This window comes from Schistocerca americana, chromosome 4, assembly GCF_021461395.2.
Source record: "Schistocerca americana isolate TAMUIC-IGC-003095 chromosome 4, iqSchAmer2.1, whole genome shotgun sequence".
Classification (NCBI taxonomy): domain Eukaryota; kingdom Metazoa; phylum Arthropoda; class Insecta; order Orthoptera; family Acrididae; genus Schistocerca; species Schistocerca americana.
Window position 1 is genome coordinate 270,405,483 of NC_060122.1, and position 27,286 is coordinate 270,432,768.

General features: G+C 45.0%; 1 protein-coding gene across 1 annotated transcript in view; it reads left to right on the plus strand.

Annotated features, from left to right (window-relative positions):
• The window catches only part of LOC124613116, a 166,367-nt gene extending 139,689 nt beyond the window's left edge, over positions 1–26,678 (plus strand). Inside the window, exons 5-7 of the mRNA XM_047141727.1 lie at positions 7,616–7,757; positions 17,456–17,657; positions 25,600–26,678. Of these exons, the coding sequence (XP_046997683.1) occupies positions 7,616–7,757; positions 17,456–17,657; positions 25,600–25,795 (540 nt within the window). The 3' untranslated portion in view covers positions 25,796–26,678. The remainder of the gene's footprint in view (positions 1–7,615; positions 7,758–17,455; positions 17,658–25,599) is intronic.
• The last annotated feature ends 608 nt before the right edge of the window (positions 26,679–27,286 follow it).

Consider the following 27,286-nt stretch of genomic DNA (forward strand, 5'->3'; position numbering starts at 1 on the left):
GTCGACTATCAGTTACTGGCTTTGTCATAGTATCACTGTGCATCTTAGGCGAGTTATAAGCAGTCACTAACCGACTTGAAATTCCCTTCCTTGCTGAAAAGTTCACAATTGGAGTACTTACATTTCACAGCACTCTTCAAAAGTCTTGACAGCATATTTAGGTTTACAATAACATTTCCGTCGTTACTGCTGCTCACAATACTACTAGGCTTGTTCTTATTACATTGAGAAAGTGAAAGTTTACGTCTAGAAGCACTTCCTGTAGACACAGTTTCTGCAGGCGACTTTTGAAGCAATTGATGTTATTATTCAGCTGTTTGGAACTGATTGCCGCAAAGCTTTCGATTGGGGCTTAATTTCTTTACTCTCGGCATTTTTAGCACAGTAAATACGCACACAGAAACAAAACAACACACAATAACTACAAAACCACACACGTATGTCATTCTGAAATCATATATTCTCAGATCTTTGTTTACATTCGAACCATGACATGTCTGTACTTTGGTTCCGGGAGTCAGTGCTTTCTAGAATACACCTGTGTTAACGATCCGTAACTAACGACGGAAGAACGGAAGAATAAAATAATGCATCAGGTATTCTGACGCACTTCAAACTGACAGATGGGCGTGGCCCCTGTGCAACATTACGTTTAACCTCAATTTTACAACGAACGGAAAATGATAATGCCCATGAACTATACATTTTTGAAATCAGGATGAAATTCTCTTTTCTATAGACCAAAAAAATTTTTTTTTTAATTTTTTGTCATTTTCTCGAGCATGTCCCGTTAAGCAGAGCTCAGTGGCTTTCCCATTATATCGCATCACTCACAAGGGAACCTCCCCATCGCACCCCCCTCAGATTTAGTTATAAGTTGGCACAGTGGATAGGCCTTGAAAAACTGAATCCAGATCAATGGAGAAAACAGGAAGAAGTTGTATGGAACTATGAAAAAGTAAGCAAAATATACAAACTGAGTAGTCAATGTGCAACATAGGTAACATCAAGATCAATGTGAGCCCTAGAGCGCCGTGGTCCCGTGATTAGCGTGAGCGGCTGAGGAACGAGAGGTCATTGGTTCAAGTCGTCCATCGACTGAAATTTTAATTTTTTATTTTCAGACAATTATTATCCGTCCGTCCGTCCGATACGAGGTAACTGCGCCGTAGTATGGGGACGCCACAACTAAACAAACATCGAAACACACGTCAGTCGACTACAGCGCACGGAAGAGAGAGTATTCCTGCAAACGAGGCTCCCTGGCTGGCAGTTGACTGTTCACTACTTTGGACGAGAGTGCATTAAATACGTGAGATGTACTCCGTGGGCAATATGAATCCAGCAAATATAGCTCGCGATTTCAATAACAATCGCACGGTTTTGCGGTGCGGTCGCAAAACACAGGCGCTAAACTTATTACAGTGAACAGAGACGTCAGTGAACGAACGGTCAAATCATAACTTTGCGAAAATAAAGAAAATAAAATTTTCACTCGAGCGAAGACTTGAACCACGGACCTCTAGTTCTACAGCGACTCACGCTAACCACGGGACCACGGCGCTCCCACGCTCACGTTCTCTTTGATGTTGCTATCGTGCACATGGACTACTCAGTTTGTATATTTTGCTTACTTTTTTCATAGTTCCATACAACCTCTTCTTGTTTTCTCGATTGATCTGTGTTCAGTTTTTCAAGGCCTATCCACTGTACCAACTTATATCTAAATCTGAGGGGGGTGCGATGGGGAGATTCCCTTGTCAGTAATATGACTGTATTTAGCATGCCGCTGATACGTTTACTTTTGTATTTACTCGTTGGAGAATAACCTAAACTATATTGTTTACCAGAAAGAATTGAATTTCATACCAACTAGATGAAATAACTAAGGCTATAACGATTGAAGGCTAATTAAAATGCGACATAGTAGACACTGTATTGGTACCATACACTCAAATGACATTTGCAGAAGTTGAAAATACCGCTACAGTTGAAAGGTTTTTTTTCCAGTGGTTAGACCATGCGCAGTTTCGGGCTGTTACATGCCCATCATGTGTGATACTGAAAATAAACAAGAGACCGAAGCTAATAATCATTTTTACATGAGAAAACAAAAAAGAAGTACTGTATAATATTTATAGGAAACAGCAGTCAACGTAGGTGTGCGATAAAACGTAAGTCAGTACCAAAGCGACACCAGACAATACAACGGACAAGTGCCTGGGCAAAGAAATATGAAACGAACACCAGGACACTTAACATCTTGCGCTGTGATACCGAGCGCCGTGATAGAAAGCGTAAGACGCGGCGTACCACCAGCGAGCGCAGAGCACGGAGAAGCGTATACGAAGGAGGAAGCAAACTGGTAAACCAGAGTGGCAAAACTACTGCCATCAATTGACGGGAAGAATAACGCCTGTCCATCTAGCTCGGCCGTTCAGTATTTGAATTAATGCTATACACGCAAAAGAAACAAAAATACAAAAAATGCACAAAATCGTTAAGAGTACATTATGAGGTAAAGGAACATACTGAACAGGGGAGGTAGAGAAAGGTTGTAGAACTCCTAACTGGAAACCGGCAACATGAAAGTCCGCCCCCGTTAGCTGGGTGATCATCGCGACGGGCTGTCAATCCTAAGGGCCCGGGTTCGATTCCCGGCTGGGTCGGAGATTTTCTCCGCTCAGAGACTGCGTGTTGTGTTGTCCTAACCATCATCATTTCATCCCCATCGACGCGCAAGTCGCCGAAGTGGCGTCAAATCGAAAGACTTGCACCAGGCGAGCGGTCTACCCGACGGGAGGCCCTCGTCACACGCCATTATTATTTAATTTGTATAAACTGAAAAACACGATGATTTTTTTTTTCTTTTCATAAGTGGCATGAAAATTTCTAATTTAGGGGGGACGCATATGGCGACGCGGAGTAACGTGCCTTTGACACGAGTTGTCTACTAAGCAAAATGGTAGATAGCGAAACCTTTTTTTTATTTTCTCGTGTGTACTACTGCGTGTAAAAACTATTGCTAGCTTCGGTCTTTTGTTTATTTTCAGGATGATAGAAAATGATACGCTTGTAATTGCCCGATGCCGGTCGTGGTCGAAGCACTGAAAAAAAAAAATCCTTACAGCTGAAACGGTATTTTCAACGTGTACTGTAATGCTCAGTTGCGGATTGTTTACTAGTGATATTTGCCCAGGATCAGGCCAGTTGAACATTTTTGCCACTACACGTTTGGTTTTAGTGCAGAACGAATCGCTCCGTCGGCACCGAAGCGTGTGTGAAGCGGTTTGTTACACTCCACAGTGAAGTAGGGCAACTTTTGTGGGAAGCCCTATGTCTCCAGACGGCGGCAGTGTCGCCGCCAACACCTGCGCACAGCTTGTCCGGCGACTTCCAAACGAGCCAAGGCTGTTCGTGCCCAGGTGGTAAACATTCCTGAGGTGAGCCGGCGTCCGCGTATCAGGTGTCTCCCCACTGGACTTTCTTAAGTCTAGTTCACGCTGCGGTAGCCTACAGTTACTGAGCAGATTTTCAACCATTTCATTCGTGGCCTGAAAAGTCAATACAGGCCGTGCGTTTCATATGTTGTTTACTGCGCTATCATCACATGCTTACGTGTTACACCAGACTAATTAAACTATGTTGTCTCCCACTACTGTTAACATTACTGTTAACATTATCTGTGGACACCTTAGGTTAAATTGGCCTGGTTCTTTGTTCCCTATGGTGTACACATTATTTGCCAGAGCACAGTTATGAGAAATCTCACGATGTAAACAGGTTGGAGAAAAATTGTGTCACGAAATTTTAAGCCCGGTTAGCTGACGCCAGTAGGAACCAAAATTACTAATGTTGTGTAGGTCGACAACGCACCATTTTTAAACTACGGAAACTTGGCGCCACGTGCTCCGATTAGCCCTGTTTCTGTTCGTCGGTTGACGGGCTGCGCTATGGTTGTCGGTTCACACAGACAAACGTCCCTGCCCCAACGTGATACGCACACGTGTCGAATACGTCTTGCTGTTTGTCTCCACAGCCAATCAGAGCGCGTGGCGCCAGGTTTCTGTAGTTTAGAAATGGTGATTTGTCGACCTACTCAACATTAGTAATTTTGGTTGCTATTGGCATCAGCTATCCAGGGTTAAAATTTCGTGACACAGTTTTTCTCCACCATATATATATATATATATATGTGTGTGTGTGTGTGTGTGTGTGTGTGTGTGTGTGTGTAGCGAGGATCTAGACAGTTTTTGTCAAAAATGAAAAAAAAAGGGTTCAAATGGCTCTGATCACTGTGGGACTTAACATCTGAGGTCATCAGTCCCCTAGAACTTAGAACTACTTAAACCTAATTAACCTAAGGACATCACACACATCCATTCCCGAAGAACGATTCGACCCTGCTAGTGTAGCGGTTGCGCGTTTCCAGATTGAAGCGCCTACAACCGCTCGGCCACAGCGACCGGCGCAGTTTCTGTCTGTTATCGACATTCATACTCGCAAGATATTGGTCCCCGTGATTTCAAGACGTTCATAAATGTTTCATTCTCAAGTTTGAAGTCAGATAACAAATGGTAAAAGAAATATTTTTTCGTGTGATACAATTAGCGATTAACAACTATCGGATTTTTTTCCTTCGGTTGTACTGCGAAACCACGCTTATTGGCAAATTTCATGATTCAAGGTCAAGGGGAAGTAGCCTATAGGTTTTAATGAGTGACTTTACGAGTATCAAAATATTTGGCATAAATGGCCGTATCTTTTGATTGCATGACTTAGATACTAACGTTTATTACACCACTACTGGACCACAGACCTTAGTATCCGACATAAGTTTCAACTTGGTACGCCTACCAGTTCCTGGGGAAAAGGGGTCTTAGCAAACGGGCGGGCAGACAGTCGGATAACAAATGACAAAAAAAAGTTTTTTTCGTGTGATGTAATTAAAGAGTAACAATTTTCGGATTTTATTACTTTGGTTGTAATGTGAAACCATGTTTCTTGGTCAGTGGGAAGTACCCTTTAGATTTTGAAAAGTCAGTTTGGGAGAATCAAAATATATTACATAAACATCCATATCTTTTGATTGCATTAACTGGGAAGCTTCACTATCTTACATCCACAAGGGACCATATAACTTTTATATGTCATCAATTTCAAGTTGATACGTCAAACCGTTCCTCAGAAAAACGGGTTTGAACAATCGGAGAGACAGAGTGATCGTATAAGAAATCCGTTTTTATCGACTGATGTACTGAAAACTAACATCACTCATTCCCGGGAAAATGACGCCACTGTGTAATTTAATTAGTTCTTCCTGTCTAATACAACAACGTGATTAATGTTACGTGAAAAGAAAAGCAAAGAAACATTGCTTGTGTCGAGGGAGGGAGCTAGTAAACCTCCGTCAGTAACAAATTAACTACCGCTGGGAAATATTTTTCTCAAACATTATTATTTATTAATACAAGACTGTGTCACTATTCGCACTTAGGCTCACATTTTAATATATATCAGCTGCACATTTGGTACCTACTGCACTTCGTCGTTATATCGCTACTATGGTCGCGCCACAAGATGTTCGCTATGATAGGGACGAGGAGCAAGTAACAGGAAAGTGCCCTGTGCGCATCCAGAACATAATTAGGCAAGTCCTAGCAGCAAACATCAGCCTCCTCGTCGTTAGAGTGACACGTGATGTTCTTAGTTCAGGCTGTGCAATTTCCACACCGACAAGTTGCAGTAAAATCTCCTGGTATGCCGATATTAAGTTTACACAAAAATTTTGCTTAGGAAGCGAACGACAATGTTTACTCATAGTGTTATGAAACGTTTTTTAAATCAACACTGACATATAAATTCGAATACCATGTGTTAAAATTTCTGTAGTAGCGTGTAAATGAAAACAACAAATTACTAAGTAGACATCTGGTGGACTATTGCATACACCAGTGCTATTAACCAAATCTTTCACTTCGTCTTATTTCCAAGGTGTTCCCCAATAGCGTCACTGTCGCTTGATTCCTGCACATTAATTCACAAGCACTGCCTGTCAGTGCAGCTTTATTAGGATTATAAAGCTACTGTAGGCCTTATAACCAAGCGTATAGTACTGTAGTTTTCCTAATAGCATCGTTGCCTGTACGTTAAGAGTGTTGCATATCTAGAGGCCGTTAGCACATTTCGATCCCTTTGTCTGTGTACGCGATCAGTTTCTTACCAGATTCCCATAGAAACCGGAAGTGATGAACCTTCTATAAACTGAACGAGGTTATGTAGAGGGCTGTGTAAACATACGGAACATTTTTGTTGTAAATAGTCATCCTCCTGTCTGTTCCATAAAAATAAACAGTATTCGTAGCAAAACCGAACTGTCAATGTTTAGTTCAGGTTTTATTGAAAATTCTTCATTTGTAACGTGGAACAGTGGGATAATGTAGTAAAAATAAAGAAAACAATACGTATTTATCACATAGTGCTAGGAAACGCAATTTCTTCAACAAACAGGTAAAAAGAAAAACGCAAAACAAAAAGTACTTCGTCGAACTTATATAAAACATGTTTCAGTTATTCAGCAACGATTTGCGCCTTTATTAATAATAACAGGAAACCCTTACTTTTGATCTCGATGAAGAACGTTCTGAGCACAACAATACATATAATTTTGTATTTGTGCTTGTAAACTGCACTTGCATCCAAACTGATTGATTTTTTTACATAAAAGCGCAAAAGTTACACGATCAAATACTTTTTTTTTACTTATAAAATGCAACTTATACCCTATTTTGTAATGATATAAAATATTATGTTCGTCATTTAAAGTTTTATCTAAAATCGTGTGCTCAGCTTAGTAGTTCGGATACTTAACCGTCACGGCTTAGTACACCAAAGAAGCAACAGATGGCGCTGTTAATTTCGTAGTACAGCAAAGAACCAATAGATAGCGCTGTTAGGTTTTTTAAGTCAGTAACGTGTGTTTTCGGAAATTCAAGTTAGCGACATAATTAATTGCAACAATCTTATCTTTCCGAACACAAAATAACAGTGAATTTACTTGGCTGGGATTGTACGGATTTACTGACTTCGATTTGTGTATTAAAATGACCTTGCTTTGTGATTTAGGTGCCTACTCAGTACATTTCGCTTTCGTTTTGTTTACGAACAAAAATGCCTGGAAAACGGCCTAGTCTTTCTGAATACACTTTCTGTTTACAAAGAAGCTTTATAAATTAAAAATAAATTCCATATGTACGATGCCTTTTACACAGCTATAAATAAATATTCGGGCAACGATTGGTTTCTTACGCCGTTGTCAAAAATTTTCAAATATTTAGTGTCCTGTATTAAAGAAAACGTAACTCTACGATTGCCTTATACCGATAGGAAACTGTAACACTTACTTCTGTCCTAGTCTACACAGTATCTCACGTAGGCTGCCATTCTCAGAGCACCTACTCACTGCATTATCCAGTATCTCTCGGCCATATTTATATCCTGGGTCATCCCCTTTGTTCATACCATGTCCGAACAGCTGTATTGTGTAAATGACTGTCTTTAGCAGTGATTAACTTGGGAATGCATTGTGCTAGAGGAGTGTTTTGTTGTGCTTCAGATGCGGGACCTCAAGGAGATGGTGGTGCACCAGGTGCAGTACCCAACCGGCAGCCAAGGTTGCGGATCCTCCGTGTTCGTCTGCCCTGACCGCTATAGCAGCGAGGGCGCCTGCACGCCCGTCTACCAGGAAATAGGCCAAGGTACGCCCCACCGAAGCCTTGTTTTGTTCACATCTCAGCAACAGTTTTATGGCACTCGAGGCCGTACTGAGGGCGTGGCGAAGTGCGGCCAGCCGAGGTCGAAGGCACAGAGGGGGCGCAAAAACTGACAGTGGAAGAACAAAGAAATACCTTTTAAGAACCTGCCGACAGAGTTAGTTTCTCTTACTAGTGTTTTTACTTTCTGGCTGGGAGGATAAACATACGCTTTTGTCACAGTGCCGTCACGGTCAAGTAGTATCAAAAAGAAAGGATTGCTACAGAACAAATGTCAATCGCCAACATTGTTAAGCTGGTACAGTGCGCTTGGTTCACACACCTGCTGCCTGCACACGTCCCTCATGTGCAACATTGGCGTTCTTGCTGCTACTTAGCTACGGTACTGTAGGATCTCAAAGGTAGGCAAGCGGGTGCTGAAGCAAGTATGCTACTGGACCGAAGGCTTCCGGTATTTCCCGATAACTAGCGACTGCAGAGTGGAGCGAGATGCGACGATGGAACAAACAAGCAGAACAGTGGAGGGGGATACGTAATTTACTTGGCCCATCAGCCAGTAATATTGCTGCACGGAAGTCTCGGTTGACACGATCTGCAGTGGGGAAAAAGAATTCAAGAATTATGCCTGATGATGATGACTAATAATAGACTGAGGTGATAAAATTCGTGGGAATCTTGCTAATATCGTGCCGGACCTACTTTTTCCCGGCATACTGCAGCAACGCTACGTGGCATGGCCGTCCAAAAAAATGGTTCAAATGGATCTGAGCACTATGGGACTTAACATCTGAGGTCATCACACACATCCATGCCCGAGGCAGGATTCGAACCTGCGACCGTAGCAGTCACGCGGTTCCGGACTGAAGCGCCTAGAACCGCTCGGCCACCGTGGCTGGCTATAGCCGTCCATAACTACGAAAGGGTTGCCGGTGCAGGGCTTTGTGCACTAACTCACCTCTCGTTTATGTCTCATAAATGTTCAATGGGATATATATCGGGCGATCTGGGTGGCTAAATCATTCGCGCGAATTGTCCAGAACGTTCTTCAAACCAATTGCGAACAACTGTAGCCCGCTGACGGGGTCCAGTGTCATCCATAAAAGTTATACGGTTGTTTGGGAACTTGAAGTCCATGAATGGCTGCAAATGGTCTCCACGTTGCCGATCACAGCCATTTACAGTATATGATTGGTTCAATTGAACCAGAGGACCCAGTACATTCTACGTAAACACAGCCTACACTATTATGGGGCCAGCATCAGCTTGCACAGTGTCTTGTTGACAACTTCGTTCCAGGGCTTTGTGGGGACTGCACCACACTCGAACCCTACCACTACCTCTTACCAGCTGATATCGGGACTCATCTGACCTACCGAGCGAGGAGGCGCAGTGGTTAGCACATAGGACTCGCATTCGGGAGGACGACAGTTCAGTCCCGCTTCCGACCATCCTGAAAATGGTTCAAATGGCTCTGAGCACTATGGGACTTACCATCTAAGGTCAACAGTCCCCTAGAACTTAGAACTATTTAAACCTAACTAACCTAAGGACATCACACACATCCATACCCGAGGCAGGATTCGAACCTGCGACCGTAGAGGTCGCGCGCTTCCAGACTGAAGCGCCTGGAACCGCTCGGCCACACCGGCCGGCTTCCGACCATCCTGATTTAAGTTTTCCGTGATTTCCCTAAATCGCTTCAGGCAAATATCGGAATGGTTCCGTCGACAGGGCACGGTCGACGTCCTTCCCCAACCTTCCCTAATCCGATGAGACCGATGGGCTCACTGTTTGGTCTCTTTCCCCAAATCCATCCATCCATCATCTGACCAGGCCACTATTTTCCAATCTCAAGTGTCCAGCCGATACGGTCACAAGCCCAGGAGAGGTGCTGCAAGTGATGTTGTGCTGTTAGCAAAGGCACTCGCGTCGGTCGTCTGTTGGCATGTCCCAGTGACGCAAAATTTCGCGTCACTGTCCTAACGGATACGTCCTTCGTACGTCTCACATAGATTTCTGCGGTTATTTCATTCAGTGTTGCTCGTCTGTTAGCACTGTCAATTCTACGCCACTGCTCTTGGTCGTTAAGTGGAGGCTGTAGCCACTGCGTTGTCTGCGGTGAGATGCCTCAGACACATTTTCGGCACACTCTTCACACCGTTGATCTCGGAATATTGAACTGCGTAACGATTTCCGAAATGAAGTGTCCCATGCGTCTAGCTCCAGCTGCCATCACACGTTCAAAATCTTTTGATTTCTGTCGTGCAGACATACAGGATGTGGTAGATAAGTAATGAGACTGGCCGCCGCGCGGCGCCCCAGTCGCTCGCAGGGCTGTCTCCAGCTGTACGTCACGTGGTGGGGGATCTGAGCTAACAATAGAAACGGTTCGCAGTCGCGTAGGAGCTCTGGTGCAGTGAGGGTCGAGCTTCGCGTATTACAATGTTTGTGTCCCCGTGACACTTGTGAAAACGCTGAAGATGGATCGCTCGATAGAACAGCGGTATGCAATCAAATTTTGCTTTCGCTTGGGCAAAACTGCTTCGGAAACTTTTGCTATGATTATGGAGGCCTACAAAGAAGACACCCTATCAAGAGCTCAAGTGTTCCGGTGGTTTAATGAATTTAAAAACGCGAAGGAATCCGTTGAAGACATGGAACGATCTCGACGCCCTTCAACGAGTCGTGTGGATGAAACGGTGGCCAAAGTGAAAGAACTCCTGGACTCCGACCGTCGTTTAAGTCTCAGAATGATCGCCGATGAGGTCTCCGTGAATAAATTTACGGTTCACCAAATTGTTACGCAAGATTTGATGATGAGGAAAGTTTGCGCAAAATTGGTTCCCCGAGTGCTCACCGCCGAACAAAAGCAACAACGAGTGGACGTTTGCCGTGAGACCCGGGGACGAAAGCCCAGAGCTCGGAGTGGCACACACCGGCATCCCCGCGGCCGAAGAAAGCAAGAAAGTCAAAGTCCCGCATCAAGACAATGCTGATTGTGTTTTTCGACAAGCGGGGGTTAATTCACAAAGAGTTTGTCCCTCAGGGGAAGACTGTCAATGCCGAATTCTACAGAGAAGTCCTTCAGCGATTGCACAGAGCCGTCATTCGTAAGCGACAGGACCTTGCTCAACGCTGGCGTCTCCACCACGACAACGCTCCGGCGCACACAGCGTTCCTCGTGACCTCCTACTTGACCCCAATTGGAGTTGAAGTTTTGCCACAGCCACCATACAGCCCTGACATGAGTCCTCCTGATTTCTTCCTATTTCCGAAGGTCAAAAGATGCCTGAAGGGTCATCGTTTCGACGATATTCCGAACATCCAACGTGCTGTCACGAAGGCACTAACTGAGATAACTCAAACGGACTACAGTGGGGCCTATGAAGCTTGGAAAACGCGCTGGCAACGTTGTGTCGACGCCGAAGGCGAGTACTTTGAAGAATATTAACGTTTTGTACAAATTGGATCAATAAATTTGTTTTTCTAGACTGAGTCTCATTACTTATCTACCACACCCTGTAATCACATCGGACACCTGTTCACATGAATCACCTGAGTGTAAATGATAGCTGCGACAGTGCACTGCCATTTTATACCTCGTGCGCGTGATACTACCGCCTTCTGTATATGCGCATGTCTCTGTCCCAGGACTTTTCTCTCCTCAGTATACTGGAGGATTTGCTAGGCAGTGTACTTGCAGACAGCTGTATTCGTTCATCAAACAATTAGTTGAACTCTCGTGTAAACGAACGAATGCTCTGCCATTTGTCATCTGCTGCATTCCCCAAGCATCAGCTGTCGTAAGACTACTGGAAGCAATCCTTACCTACGTATAAGTCATTTTTGGTATTCTAGTGCTTACGAAACTCTGACGCGCTAAAGCGTCGAAAGTCAAGTTAATTTGTTAATCTGTGTGTTAGAAGTTAAGTCATGCAGTTGTTGCATCAAATCTCTCTGGACTGTGCATGTCGTTAGTGTGTCCTCTGTATACGTGTCTCCGAGCGTAGAAAAAATCATGGAAATGTGGTTTTACGATGGGGGAGGGGAACGGGAGCAGCTTTGCCAGGTTTGCTAGGGGCGCACGGTAAACCCGTGACTGCTCTGGTCGCGCCAAGGCTTCTGACGCCTCTTTGGCGGCTTATATGTGGCTTTCGTTGCCCCTGTGGTGCCTGTTTACATGTTTATTTTAGCGCACAACAGGAGTCTGCTGAGATGTGCAGGCTGCCGAAACTCGCTATCATGTCCCTGCTACTGCGTGTTGAACAAAGTTGCAGGCAAGAGGGGAAGCGCAACTGATGATCACGAATTTAGAGGATAAATCTTAAGCGTCCGGTTAGATGGTTGGTTGGGTTGTGGGATTGAAGGGACTGGTGTGGTGTCACCGCCAGACACCACACTTGCTAGGTGGTAGTTTTAAATCGGCCGCGGTCCATTAGTACATGTCAGACCCGCGTGTCGCCACTGTCAGTGATCGCAGACCGAGCGCCACCACAAGGCAGGTCTCGAGATACGGACTAGCACTCGCCCCAGTTGTACGGACGACTTTGCTAGCGACTACACTGACGAAGCCTCGCTCCTTTGCCGAGCAGATAGTTAGAATAGCCTTCAGCTAAGTCCATGGCTACGACCTAGCAAGGCGCCATTAGCCTTACATAGCAATTGATACTTATCGTATAAAGCATGTCTCATCAAGAACGATGTATACAACAAGGATGGATTGAAGTTAAGTATTCCAAAAGCTACGTACTTTTCTTTATAGCATTCATTACGTATCCTGTTTCAGACCTCACGCCATCCTTCGTGTGTTTATAGCGTGCATTGCGGTCCCCTCAAATCACACTGTGTCGGCACTTCTGTCGACACATCAACTGGACTGCTACGGTCATCGATCCCTCGTTCGGTTAGAACTGCGCTTCCAAGTGGGGAAGGCAGTCTGCACCTGTATAACTGATAGCTTCCACATCGCGCCGGCGATGTGATATACAAGAGAGAGAGCGCAGAATGCGGCAACCTGCTGAAAAGAACATGGTAGTGTTTTAATAGAGCAATATGAATTGAGCGCATGTCTTTTTGACATCAGAAGTAAAGATAACCTCGACAGGAGCATTGAACAAAATATTCTGTAACAGACGCAGACAAAAGTGGAGCTAATTAAAAATAATAAAATATTGACCTTGGATTCACAGCAGTGTCATGAAGGACTAGACATCGAGGCCTCAGAAGTGGTGCTGGCTTCTATAAAAGAAGCGCTTTTTCCTGCCCCCTTATCAATTTTTGGGTACAAGAAATACGTGTTTCCTTTTGGTGTGGGTACTTTGTCTCTGTACTGTTCGTTATGAGTGGCACAGAGCGGACACGACAAACATTTCGTTAACAAGCGATAGCGATTTTTTTCAGAGCATACAGTATATACTCTCCGCGGGAGAGTCTGAAACTAGAGATAGTGGCTCAATGTGGCATTTACCCCGGCGTTACTATTTATCAAATGGTTCAAATGGCTCTGAGCACTATGGGACTCAACTGCTGAGGTCATTAGTCCCCTAGAACTTAGAACTAGTTAAACCTAACTAACCTAAGGACATCATAAACATCCATGCCCGAGACAGGATTCGAACCTGCGACCGTAGCGGTCTTGCGGTTCCAGACTGCAGCGCCTTTAACCGCACGGTACTATTTATCAGGGCAGGCAATAGCTGGAGCATGGGAATAATGAGGGCTGGCCTTCTTCGATTTGCTTCATAATGGCACTTGATCTTCATACCCTTACTTGATTTGAAGCTCAGTGCCCATGCTTCGAATGGGTGGCATTAAGTGTCAATATCCGGACGACTTGTCTGGCATAGTGGTAATAGCTTACACACTGAAACCTTCCTCGTGAATCAGTCTACCTATCAGCGAAAACCGTATCAAATTCCTTACCCTCGTTCTTATAATTTTTTTCAAATAAAGACTGATGAACGGAGTGAGGAGTTTAATTCAACGCAGTTAACGCAATTTGCAAAAAATATCTATAAAATTATACATAAATCTCTCTCGTGAATCAGTCTTTCTACTAGTGGACTCCGTATGAAACTCGATACAGCAGTTCCTGAGACCAGCCTTCACATATATATTGAAGAACGCAGCTAGGGTCTTTAATTCATCGTCGTTCTGCAACTTTCTTTTACAGAAATGACAAAAAAAAAAACAAATAAACGTGTGTGAACTATGTTACAACATAGGAATTCACCAGTCAGGACTTCCAAAACGGGACGCAGGAGTCATAACATGGGGTACTTGCGTAGAACGAATAGTGTTCGGACACCTGGCTGTAAATGACTTACAAGTTCGTGGTGCCCTCCATCGTTAATGCTGGAATTCAGTATGGTGTTGGCCCACCCTTAGCCTTGATGACAGCTTCCAGGCATCAGCTGCTTCCAGGCATCAGCTGCTGGAAGGTTTCTTGAGGAATGGCAACCCATTCTTCACAGAATGCTGCACTGAGGCGAGGTAGCGATGTCGGTCGGCGAGGCGTGACACGACGGCGGGGTTCCAAAAGATCCCAAAGGTGTCCTGTAGGATTTAGGTCAAGACTCTGTGCAGGACAGTCCACTACAGGAATGAAATTGTCGTGTAACCAGTCCGCCACAGGCCGTGCATTATGAGCCGGCCGGTGTGGCCGTGCGGTTAAAGGCGCTTCAGTCTGGAACCGCGTGACCGCTGCGGTCGCAGGTTCGAATCCTGCCTCGGGCATGGATGTGTGTGATGTCCTTAGGTTAGTTAGGTTTAATTAGTTCTAAGTTCTAGGCGACTGATGACCTCAGAAGTTAAGTCGCATAGTGCTCAGAGCCATTTGAACCATTTGAACCAGCCGTGCATTATGAACAGGTGTTCGATCGCTTTGAAAGATACTGTCGCCATCCCTGAACTGCTCTTCAACAGTGTGAAGCAAGAAGGTGCTTAAAACGTCAGTGTAGGCCTGTGCTGTGATAGTGCCACGCAGAACAACAAGGGTTTCAAGCCCCATCCATGAAGAACACGAGCACGCCATAATATCACCGCCTCAGAATTTTGCTGTTGGAATTACACACGCTGGCAGATGACTTTTACCGGCATTCGACATACCCACACCCTGCCATCGGATCGCCACATTGTATACCGTGATTCGTCGCTCCACATAACGTTTTTCTACTGTTCAGTCCAATGTTTACGCTGCTTACACCAAGCGAGGCGTCGTTTGGCATTTACCGGCGTGATGTGTGGCTTATGAGCAGCCGCTCGACCAGGAAATCCAAGATTTCTCAAATGGTTCAAATGGCTCTGAGCACTATGGGACTTAACTTCGGAGGTCATCAGTCCCCTAGAACTTCGAACTACTTAAACTTAACTAACCTAAGGACATCACACACATCCATGCCCGAGGCAGGATTCGAACCTGCGACCGAAGCGGTTGCGCGGTTCCACACTGTAGCGTCTAGAACCGCTCGGCCACTCCGGCCGGCCAAGATTTCTCACCTCCCGCCTAACTGTTATAGTACTTGCAGTGGGTCCTGATGCAGTTTAGAATTCCTTTGTGATGGTCTGGACAGATGTCTGCCTATTACACATTACGACCCTGTTCAACTGTCGGCTGTCTCTGTCAGTCAACAGACGACTTCGGCCTGTACGCTTTTGTGCTGTACTTGTCCCTTCACGTTTCCACTTCACTATCACATCGGAAACAGTGGACCTAGGGAGGTTTAGGAATGTGGAAATCGCGTACAGACGTGCGACACAAGTGACACCTAATCACGTGACCACGTTCGCAGTCCATGAGTTCCGCGGAGCGCCCCATTCTGCCCTCTCACTATGTCTAATGAGTACTGAGGCCGCTGATATGGAGTACCTGGCAGTAGGTGGCAGCACAATGCACCTAATATGTAAAGCGTATGTTTTCGGAGGTGTCCAGATACTTTTGATCACTTAGTGTACGTAGGTCTGGAGCTCCCTTTCTTACATCTAGATGCTGCAAGCGAACGTTACATCACGACGCAGACATAAATTTTAATACAACGAACAGACACATCTATGACTGAACGGACAATTGATAATTGCGTGGAAAAAAAGGTGAACGAGCGAGATTTTGACACCGATCTCGCGCTTTGCAGTCTAACACCTTAACCACACAACTTGGACTCCGTGGATATTCCAACTCGCTCCATGTCGCACGTCTTGAGCTTGGAGCGTTCACCGTTTATATTTTGCTTGTTTTTTCGCAGTTTAGTGCATCTTCTTCCTCTTTTCATGCTTGATCTGAGATTTTGACTGGCTATCCACTGGGCCATCTTACCACTAAATGTGAGAGGGATACGATAGAGAGTTTCCCTTGTTTGTCGTATACCACTGTAATAACTAGAGACATCCTTACAACCATAATTCAGTTTGGGAACTCGTGAATCAGTTACAACGATATCTTTGGTAGGGATCACATGCACTCTGTCTTGTCGCTGTCTACTGTTCTTCGCGGTTTTGTTCACGTTTACTTAACAACACCTGTGTGTAATACATCGAACTGACACATCAGTGACCGGACGGACAGTTCATAATTGCGTGGGAAAAACAGGGTGAACGTGCGAGGTCCGAACACGGATCTCGTGCTTTGCAGTCCAAAACCGTAGCCACGCAACCAGGACGCCGTGGATATTCCGACTCGCTCAATGTTGCGCGTCTTGAGCTCGGAGCGTTCACCGCTTTTATTTTGCTTCTTTTTTACAGTTTAGTGGATCTTCTTCCTCTTTTCAAGCTTGATTTGAGTTCAGATTTTGACGGGCTATCCAGCGGGCCATCTTACCACTAAATCTGTGAGGAGCTGCGATATGGAGTTTCTCTTGTTAGTCGCATACCACTGTAATAACTGGAGACATCCTTGCAACCATAATTCAGTTTGGGAACTCATGAATCATTTGTAACGGTGTCTTTGGTAGGGATCAGATGCACTCTGTCCTGTTGCTACTTACTGTACTTTGCGGTTTTGTTCACGTTTACTTAACAACATTTGTGTGTGTAATACATTATTCATTGTGCTTGCTTGTAGTCCGCGCCTCATGACTAACTTGACTGGAGTTGTTGTTGTTGTTGTTGTTGTTGTTGTTGTTGTGGTCTTCAGTCCTGAGACTGGTTTGATGCAGCTGTCAATGCTACTCTATCCTGTACAAGCTTCTTCATCTCCCAGTACCTACTGCAGCCATCATCCTTCTGAATCTGCTTAGTGTTTTCATATCTTGGTCTCCCTCTACGATTTTTACCCTCCACGCTGCCCTCCAGTACCAAATTGGTGACCCCTTGATGCCTCAGAACATGTCCTACCAACCAATCCCTTCTTCTAGTCAAGTTATGCCACAAACTCCTCTTCTCCCCAATTCTATTCAATACCTCCTCATTAGTTATGTGATCTACCCATCTAATCTTCAGCATTCTTGTGTAGCACCACATTTCGAAAGCTTCTATTCTCTTCTTGTATAAACTATTTATCGTCCACGTTTCACTTCCATACATGGCTACACTCCATACAAATACTTTCAGAAACGACTTCCCGACACTTAGATCAATACTCGATATTAACAAATTTCTCTTCTTCAGAAACGCCTTCCTTGCCATTGCCAGTCTACATTGACTGGAGTGAGTGCTGAAATGACTCGGAACACCCACGCTGTTGCCCACAGGCCGGTGCGAGTCGGACCCGGACAGCGAGGCGGCCGCGGCCGCGGGGGCGGGCTCCGAGGACGACTTCGCGGAGGACGAGCTGAGCCTGGAGGACACGAACCCTCCGCGGCACCACCTGTCGCTGACGATGCCGCATGCGGTGCCCGTGCCGGCGCCGCACGCCGCCGCCGCCCCGCCGCCCTGGCTCGGATCGCTGCTCAGGTACGTCGCTTCCCCCGCTCTCTGCACCCCGCTGGTCTTTCTCCCACAGGCCTAGAAGGATTATTCTGAGACGTCAACTACGAGGGTCACTCCAAAAGAAATGCACGCTATTTTTATAAAAATACAGTTTCCATTCTGCATGTCTGAAAGTATTACAGTGTGTAGTAGACGTGGCCACTGTTTCTACGTGTCGATACAGTGTATCGATACGTGGAACTGTTTCAGTATTTCGGAACGACTGTGGTTCACTGTTTCGAAACAGTGGTGTTTCATTCCGCCCCTGTCTCGGATAGCCGGACCTGATTCGATCTCGAGCCAGACACAGAAACTGTATCGTTGTTTCAAAATAAGGCTGTTTCAGTCCACCTTTGCTTCGAACGGTGATGTTTCATTTCGCTCTGTGTCGGACGAGATTCGGGCTCGGCACAGGTACTGAAACACAACATACCACTTCGTGAAACACTTTCAAGTGTGTCGAAATCTATTTGACGAGCAATAGCATGAAGCTTAAGATATCCGAAAATAAAGCTTCGTTTCTAGCTGACTGTCCTATTCCGAAATGGCGTAACATCTGCTTTATAAACACTAACCAAACAATAAAACAACGCATACTATTCACATTCAAAGTAATAAATATGTGGAAATCATTCAGTTAAACTACACTTTTTTATAACATACGCTTCTCTGTTCATGTACGGTAATCATATTAAGAAACGCAAGTAAGCCTACAACATTTTGAATAAAAAAAAGGCGTAGAGTGACAGTTATTAGACATATACATAAATTTGATGTAGGTATAATTGCAAGCAATCTGTTTGACACATCATTGATATTGTAATGGTGAACGCGAAGGGATGGGAAGCATGGTGAATTTATAGTAACGGTTCGAAACACATTGAGAGACAAATTTTTTTCTGTTATATTCTGTTATTTATTCGAATTATTTGGCGTTATTTGTGAGTCTATAGTCACTGTGCCTATTATTCACAATGATTCCCTTTGTGTGAATGGAAATTTGCAGGATGGGTATGTTACCCATACTAACGGAATGTGGGAATCCCAGTAACATATCCGTTGTTTCTGCAGTTTGCTCCCACCTCCAGTTCCGTTCGTGGTGGTTCTTCTGTCTTCAGCTATGGCTGTCCTCAGCCAATTGAAAAGTATGAAAGTCACACGACACGAAAGCAGCGCATTTGCTGCATGAAATACGAAACCGCCAAGACGCCTAAGTGATAGTTTCATACTTTCTGCGATATGATTAGCGCTCTCGCACCTCATTTGTGTTTATATGGACATACTTATACAGTAGACATTCAAGATGATAAAATGTGTAGGTTTATTAGATAACAAAACACAAACTGTTTCACTGCTTCGAAACAGCGTATCGAAACATTACATTGTGCTGTTTCATTTGTTTCGAAACAGTTACGTGTTTCAGTTTGCCCATCTCTAGTGTGTAGGTACAGCCTTTCAGTTTGTTTTCAAACTTAGCTCAACCTGTTCCCGTGAGTGGCGCCGTCACAGCATGTCTTCAAGACGGCTGCTGCACTTGACGTTCGTCAGAAGCAACGTGCTGTCATAGAATTCCTGTGCTGTGAAAACGAGACAGTGGGAAACATCCACAAGAGGTTGAAAGAGGTGTATGGAGATGCTGCTGCCGATCGCAGTACAGTTAGTCGGTGCGCAAGCAGGTTACCTGACGAAAGCGGGCACGGCAATATTGAAGATTGTCCTCGCAGCAGCAGGCCTCGCACTGCACACACTCCAGACAATGTGCAGAGAGGTAACGAATTGGTTACTGCTGACAATCGCATCACAGTGAACAAAGTGTCATGCTACGCTGAGATAGGGGAAGGAAGTGTTTGCAGAATACTGAAAGCAATCAATGGAGTGGCATTCAAAACCACAACTTCTGCTGGAAAAGTTATGGCTACGGTGCTTTTCGATTCCGAAGGACACTTGCTTGTGGACATCGTGCCAAGTGGATCCACCATAAATTCTCTGATGCATATGTGACGACACTGAAGAAACTTCAAGCTCGACTGAGTCCGGCAACAGCAGGATGTTTTGCTGTTGCACGACAGTGCACGGCCAAATGTCATTCAAAAAACCATGGAAGCGATCACAAAACTCGGATGGACAACACTCAAACACCCGCCTTACAGTCTTGACCTGGCTCCTTGTGACTATCATCTCTTGGGAAACTGAAAGGCTCTCTTCGTGGAACAAGGTTCGATGATGATAACTCCCTTGTACACGCTGCCAAACAATGGCTCCAACAGGTTGGTCCAGAGTTTTACCGTGCGAGTATACAGGCGCTGATTCCAAGATGGCGTTAAGGCAGTTGAGAGGGATGGAAATTATGTGCAGAAATGAAAATATTGTTCCTAAAGGATGTATCTACACACTGTAAAACTTTCAAATATGTAGAATAGAAGATGGATTAAAAAATATTGTGCAATTCTTTTGGAGTGACACTCGTACTTAACCTCCTACCTCCTATATCTGATATTTTTTCATCACAACAAACGGGACTCACAAGGAGAAAGGGATGCACGCTAAGACAAAAAAGGACACAAAAACAACGCACCACGAAGAAATTATCCTTATGAGACGGATTCGATAGATGTGACGTACATGTACAGACAAACAGATGATCATAACTTCAGAAAAAAAGGGATGATTTTTCCAGAGAAAGAGCTTCACAAATTCAGCAAGTCAATAACGTGTTTGTCCGCCTCTAGCCGTTATGCAAGTAGTTACGTATAACTTGGCATTGACTGATAAGAGTTGTTGGGTGTACTCCCGAGGGATATCATTCCAAATCCCGTTCAACTGGCGAGTTAGGTTGTCAAAATCTCGAGTTGGTTGGAGGGCCCTGCCCATAATGGTCCAAACTTTCCCAATTGGGGGGAGATTCAGTGACCTAGCTGGCTAAGGTAGGGTTTGATAAGCACGAAGACAAGTAGTAGAATCTCTAGCTGTGTGCTGGTGAGCGTTATCTTGCTGAAATATGAGATCAGTATGGCTTACCCTGGAGGGCATTAGACAGATCGCAATCTGTTGTCGACGGTACCGCTGTGCTTTAAGGGTTTCGCGGACGACAAGCAACGGGGTCCTGCCATGAAAAGAAGTGGCACCCCAGACCATCTCTCCTGGTATCCCGCTGCTGTCCCGGGGGTCCCCAGACACATCTTCGCTGGTCGGCGGGACTCTGTTCGAATGGGGCCTCATACTGAAGACACTTATACTCCAGTCAGTGAGATTTCAGGCCGAAGACATGTCTGGATACGTCGTGCACAGCGGTGCGAGACTAAACTTACTGACACCCACTATGCATCTCAACAACCAAGATTGGTGGTCTGGGGTGCCATTTCAGGTCGTAGCGGGACCCTGGTGGTTGTCATTCGCGACACCCTTACAGTACAGCGGTACGTCGACGGTATCCTACCTCCTGTTTTGTTGCCCTTCCTGGCAAACCATCCAGGGTACACATTTCAGAAAGATGAAGCGCGCACGCACATGCCGAGAGTTTCTGCTGTTTGTCTTCGCGCTTGCCAAACCCTACCACGGCCAGGAAGGTCGCCGGATCTCTCACCAATTGACAACGTTTGCTCAATTCGTTAAGCTCCTTCTCCTAAATAAATGTCCGCCCCGATAGCTGAGTGATCAGCATGACGGATTGGCACCCTACGGGCCCGGGTTCAATTCCTGGCTGGGTCGGAGATTTTCTCCGCTCAGGGACTGGGTGTTGTGTTGTCTTCAACATCATTTCATCCCTGTCTGGCGCGCAGGTCGTCCAATGTGGCGTCGAATGTAATAAGACCTGCACCAAGGTGGCCGGACCTGCCCCGCAAGGGGCCTCCCGGCAATTCACGCCAAACGCTCATTTCCATTTTCCTACATAAATTATCCAATTTTTTCCGAAATTGTAATCGTTTGTTAGTCTGTACATATATAGGACGTCTACCGATTTACGTCTCATTCGAATAAATCCTTCGTGGTGCGTCGTTTTTTATTATTTTTCATTTTTTTTATTTTTCTTATGTTAGAGTGTGTGATAAATGGGGACTAACTGCAGCAAACGGGACTTTAAATATAAAGAAGAAAGACGGTCATATGGGCATATGGACGGAAAGGGTTGCAAGGGAACTAAACCCATTTGAAGACGGAGATAAAAAACCTTTGGCATTGTACATTAGAATGACTGAGATCGTACCAGTCAAGTGGAACTGCAGAAGCAGAAGTACAGCACAAACAGCCAACGTCGATATTGTACAGCATTTATTGTAGAATGAGATTTTCACACTGCACTCCGCACTTGCAGAACTGCTAGGTTCGCAGGAGTGCTTCTGTGAAGTTTGGAAAGTAGGAGACGAGGTACTGGCGGAAGTAAAGCTGTGAAGACGCGGCGTGAGTGATGCTTGGGTAGCTCAGATGGTAGAGCACTTGCCCGCGAAAGGCAAAGGTCCCGAGCTCGATTCTCGCTCCGGTACACAGTTTTAATCTGCCGGGAAGTTTCAGCATTTATTGTGATGACCGGTTTCAGCAACTACGTTGCCATCATCAATCTTAAATATGAAGTTATTTCTGTTTCTGCATTAATCTAGATCGTCCTCTAACTTGACAGTGTCAAGCATGCACCAGATGGGACTGTTTTGTCTTTACTAGTGTTTTAGTGGCGTAGTGGCAGTGAACCATCAGCACTGGTTGTGCTTCAATGTGTGGGCCGCCTTATGGGATCTGTCGTCCTTTCGAACGCCCATAGACGTGCCCCATCAACACTTCCTGTTGGTGATCCTGTATCTCCGCCGGATGGCTACAGTTTTCTGGTAGGAAGGGCAGTGTTCTGTGCCACCATACCACTGCAACAGTAGACCACTAGCCTGTGGAACGCGAAGTTGTAGGTTCGAGTCTCGGCTGTGTACACACTTATAATCTTCCAGGAAATTAAATATCAGTGCTTGCACACTCTGCTACAGAGTGAAAAATTCATGCTGAAAACAATTTCCTCATCTGTGGCTAAGCCGTTCCTCAGCTATACCCCTCTTCCCGAAGCGTTAGTCCCTCAAGTAAGCAGGAGAACAACTGCGAAGTTTGGTAAGTAAGAGATAGGTACTGGTGGATGTAAAGCCGTGGGCTATTTGTGAGTCTTAGCTGGATAGTTCTCGGTAGAACAGTGGCCACCCAACACAAGGTTCGACACCGGTACACAGTATTAATCAGGCAGGCAGTTTCAATTTAGTGTCTGTTCGTAATCTACCAAATTGGGCACTATGAAATGCTTAAATGCTGCTGCAAATAATTATTGTGTTCTAGACAGTAATTTTGGTATGCTGCCTCGAACGCCACAGAATCCAGAGTGTCGCAATCCTTCACAGTCATGATTATTGAGATAGTAGCGTGTCCTAAACGTAGTGCTTTGAGACAAGGACTTGTCAATCGAAAATTACAGTTTTAATTTTTTACTGACGCTTACAATTTATACAACATGCCTTCACAGCAACTGCTCGAAGTGACGAACACCAGCCTTAGTCCATTTATTACAACGCAATCCACTGACGAAACTTAGGTTCAAAATAACGAGGCACAATTGCTTGCACAAGCCGATTCTTCCTTAGTACTCTCGACACTTCATTCTTTGAAATATGTTTTCCACGGCAATGTTGAGGAGTCGTTATTGATTGATCATCTCCCACAGTTTCTGACTTGATACCCTCCAATTCCGTTGTGAGAACAATTCCCTGTCGAGAATCTAGGGCAACTGTCTGAAACTGGAAAGACCTAAATTTAAGTCCTTGACGATAAATTTCTATCAATTATGATGACGCCTATAGCAAAAAATTTTTAATACATTCGTTCACCTTCTGGGTCCACTCTAAGACACAAAAAAAACGACGCACCACGAAGGAATTACGCAAATGTGACTTAAATCGGTAGATTTGATGTACACGTACAGACAAGCAAAATATTAATTTCAGAAAAATTGGAAAAGTTATTGAAGTGGAAGAGCTTCACAAGTTGAGCAAGACAATATCACGTTTGTTCACCTCTGTCTCTTCTGCAAGCAGATTTTCGGCTTGGCATTGAGTTGTTGCATGTCCTCTTGGGGAATACCGTGCCAAATTTTGTCCAATTGGCGCGTTATATCCCGAAAATATTGAGATGGCCCCTGCCCATAATGCTCCAAATGTTCCCAGTTAGGGAGATATCCGACGACTTTGCTGTCCAAAGTAGGATTTGACAAGCACGAAAACAAGCAGTAGAAACTCTCGCTCTGTCCGGGCGACCATTATCTTGCTTTATCTTTGCTTTCTATTATGGTCCCAAACACTTGCCACCAAACGCTCCTCCAAAATGGAGTCGCTGATATCTGCATTCTTCTCTCACTAAATACGGAAAGGTGAACAATGATCTGGTCAATGCACAGACTTTATTCCTGTTCTCAGACAGTTACATTCCAGTTACTCAGCAGCCAAGTTGCAGCTCAAGAAGTACTATTGGCATAATAGGGTAACTAAATTCATCTATGCTGATGACATCGTACTGGCAGCACGGAGCAGTAATTTCGAAGATGGTGAACGAGTTCTTACGGAGGATCTGGAGAAGATGTCAACTTTCTTTAGACCTGGGTATTGATCCCAAGCACACCAAAAACTGAAGTCTCTTGTTTCCATCTAGCGAATCGTGCAGCGAACTACAAACCAAGAGTTTTGTTCAATGGACTAACGTTGAGGTACAATCCTTTTCCAAAATATCTCGGAATCACTCTAGATAGAACCCTGAGCTACGAAGAGCACATCACGAAGCTTTCTCATAAAATTGCTGCAAGAAATAACATACTACATAAGCTCAGTGGTACCACCTGGGGAACCTCTGCTAACCGTCTGCAGTTAACTGGCATCAGTCTTGTGTACTCTGCTGCCGAGTGCTGTGCACCTATCTGGTTGGAAAGTGTACATGTGAAGAAGGTAGACACAAAACTTAACGACACAATGCGCTGCATTACTGGTTCCGTCAAATCAACCCCATGCCACTGGTTACCTGTACTGAGCCACATCCCTCCACCTCACTTAAGGCGGAAAAAAGCTCTACTGAGTGAGGTCAAGAAAATCTCTGCATTACCTTCTCTACCACTGCACCAGGAATTCTGTCATCCACCACAGCAACGATTGCGATCAAGAAGACCAGCAAGTGTTACTGCAAGACAACTCATCGCCGATGGTTTTGATCTAAATGTAAGCTGGAAGCATGAACGGTCAACAAAAACATTGGGAACAAGAGCCCATCACCTTGATCCCCAAAGAAGCCAAAAGGTTTTGATCTACCGAGGAAACTTTGGTGCCGCCTCAACAGGTTAAGGACTGGACATGGTTGTTGTGGCTACTTCAGGTACAAATGGGGCTGGATCGGTTCACCGATGTGTGAATGTAATCAAGAAGAGCTGACAATTGAACATTTAGTCCAACGCTGCCCACTTCATTCATACCCTGGAATTCCCGTCGACTTGTTCACTCTCACACCCAGCTAACTGGTTGAAAAACACAGACTTTAAGGTTTAATCTTGTCTTATATCATATGCATATTGTATAAAATCATTTGCCTTATATCAACTGTATATTGTATAAAATCACCATACGATTAAATAAAATAAATAAGGGTGGGAGTTTCAAATCTGTAGTATCGTACCATCTTACACTGTTACAGGTAGTTGATTCAGGTGTAAAGGGACTTTCTGGCCACACTGTATAAAGTGAACAACAGGGGTCCCAACACGCTTCCCTGAGGCACGCCTAAAGTTACTTTCGTTTTGTGTGTGTGTGTACAGATTGTATCAGCTGCTGGAGCTGTTAGTTTCAGTTGCGGACATCCCTAAAGACACGCCTGTTGAGTTATGCGGGAGCATGTGTTGGAGGCTGACGGTTGTTGTTGTGATTGGCAGGTACCACGCAGGCCCGCCCCCCACAGCGCCACCGCCTGCCGTGCCGCCGGTGGCGCCGTACGAGACGGTGCCGGTGCCCGGCTTCTCCAGCTTCCGGCCGGCGCCCGGCAAGGCGCTCACCAGCCACGACTCGGACTCGGGCTACAGCCACAACACGTCGGGCGGTAGGCGGGACGCTCACTCCGCCGTCTCCTAGCGACCGCGCTGAGACGTGCAGCGGTCTCCTAGCAACCGCGCGGGGACACCGCGCTGCCGTCTCCTAGTTACACGCCGCCCTTCTGACAATGAGCAGTGACCCGTAACTGCGGCCGATAATCGACAAGCAGCCTCTGACAAGTGTACTCTTCCAATGATCTTGCAGTGTACGTAAAACGTGTTACGTGACAATACATGTCTTTTCCTTGTGCAACCAGCCACCACCAAACTAGAAGTATCGAAGTATCTACTGAAATAATATTTCAGTGACTCATGGTTTCAGGCTTCTTATAAGACAGTCTACTCACCTGATGACTCGTCGAAATGCTGTGCAGAAAAACGCAGTTCTGTACTCGTTTCACGACGCAGATCTAACATGCAAAAACTTTCAGATATCGCAATAAATTTTATAACTGTATGTTATATTCAAAAGGAGTTTTGAGTGGGAGGAATTTTACCTGTGTTAAGCATATGTGGTAAATGCACATGTAATTTACTATGACAAAATTTATAAATGCCAGAGAAGACGCTCTCAGGTATTTAAAAATTCCAGAGCTCATTACTGTCTTTCAGTCAATCTAACTTTAAGGGAGTTTTGAAATATATCTCCATGGTGAAATTCATAAGTTTTCACAAGAGATAATATATTGTTGCAAATATGGTGGAGTTGACTGCCTTTGAAAGTAGGTTTCTGTTTTGTTTAAATGGGGATAACTGTAATTTCACATGTTTAAGGGAAGGCATTAATGCAACATTGGATAGCCGTGCGGGATTAGCCGAGCGGTGTAAGGCAGTGCGGTCATGGACTGTGTGGCTGGTCCCGGCGGAGGTTCGAGCCCTCCCTCGGGCATGGGTGTGTGTGTTTGTCCTTAGGATAGTTTAGGTTAAGTAGTGTGTCAGCTTAGGGACTGATGACCTTAGCAGTTGAGTCCCCAAAGATTTCACACACACACATTTTTTTGCAGCATTGGATAATGTTCAAAAATGGTTCAAATGGCTCTGAGCACTATCCGACTTCTGACATCATCAGTTCCCTAGAACTTAGACCTACTTAAACCTAACTAACCTAAGGACATCACTAACACCAATGCCCGAGGCAGGATTCGAACCTGCAACCGTAGCGGTCGCGCGGTTCCAGACTGTAGCGCCTAGAATCGCTCAGCCACTCCGGCCGGCTGGATAATGTTCATCAATTATGCTAATAATATTGTAGAACATGACTGTAAAGAAATCATGACAGCTACATTTGTCATAAAGTCTCTATTACTTAAGTGATATCAGTCCAGGATCAGAGAAACAAGATATTTTTCATCATAGAGATTCTGTGAGGGCAGCTTCTGTGACAACTTAGAGAAAACTTATTCCATTTCCCTATACACAGCACCTGCAAAGGAACATATGCAGGCAGTACTTCCATGCCACACAGTAGTGTATTTTTAGACATTTCCACACAACATCACATGTTATGGACTTCTGATGTACTCCTCCCTTG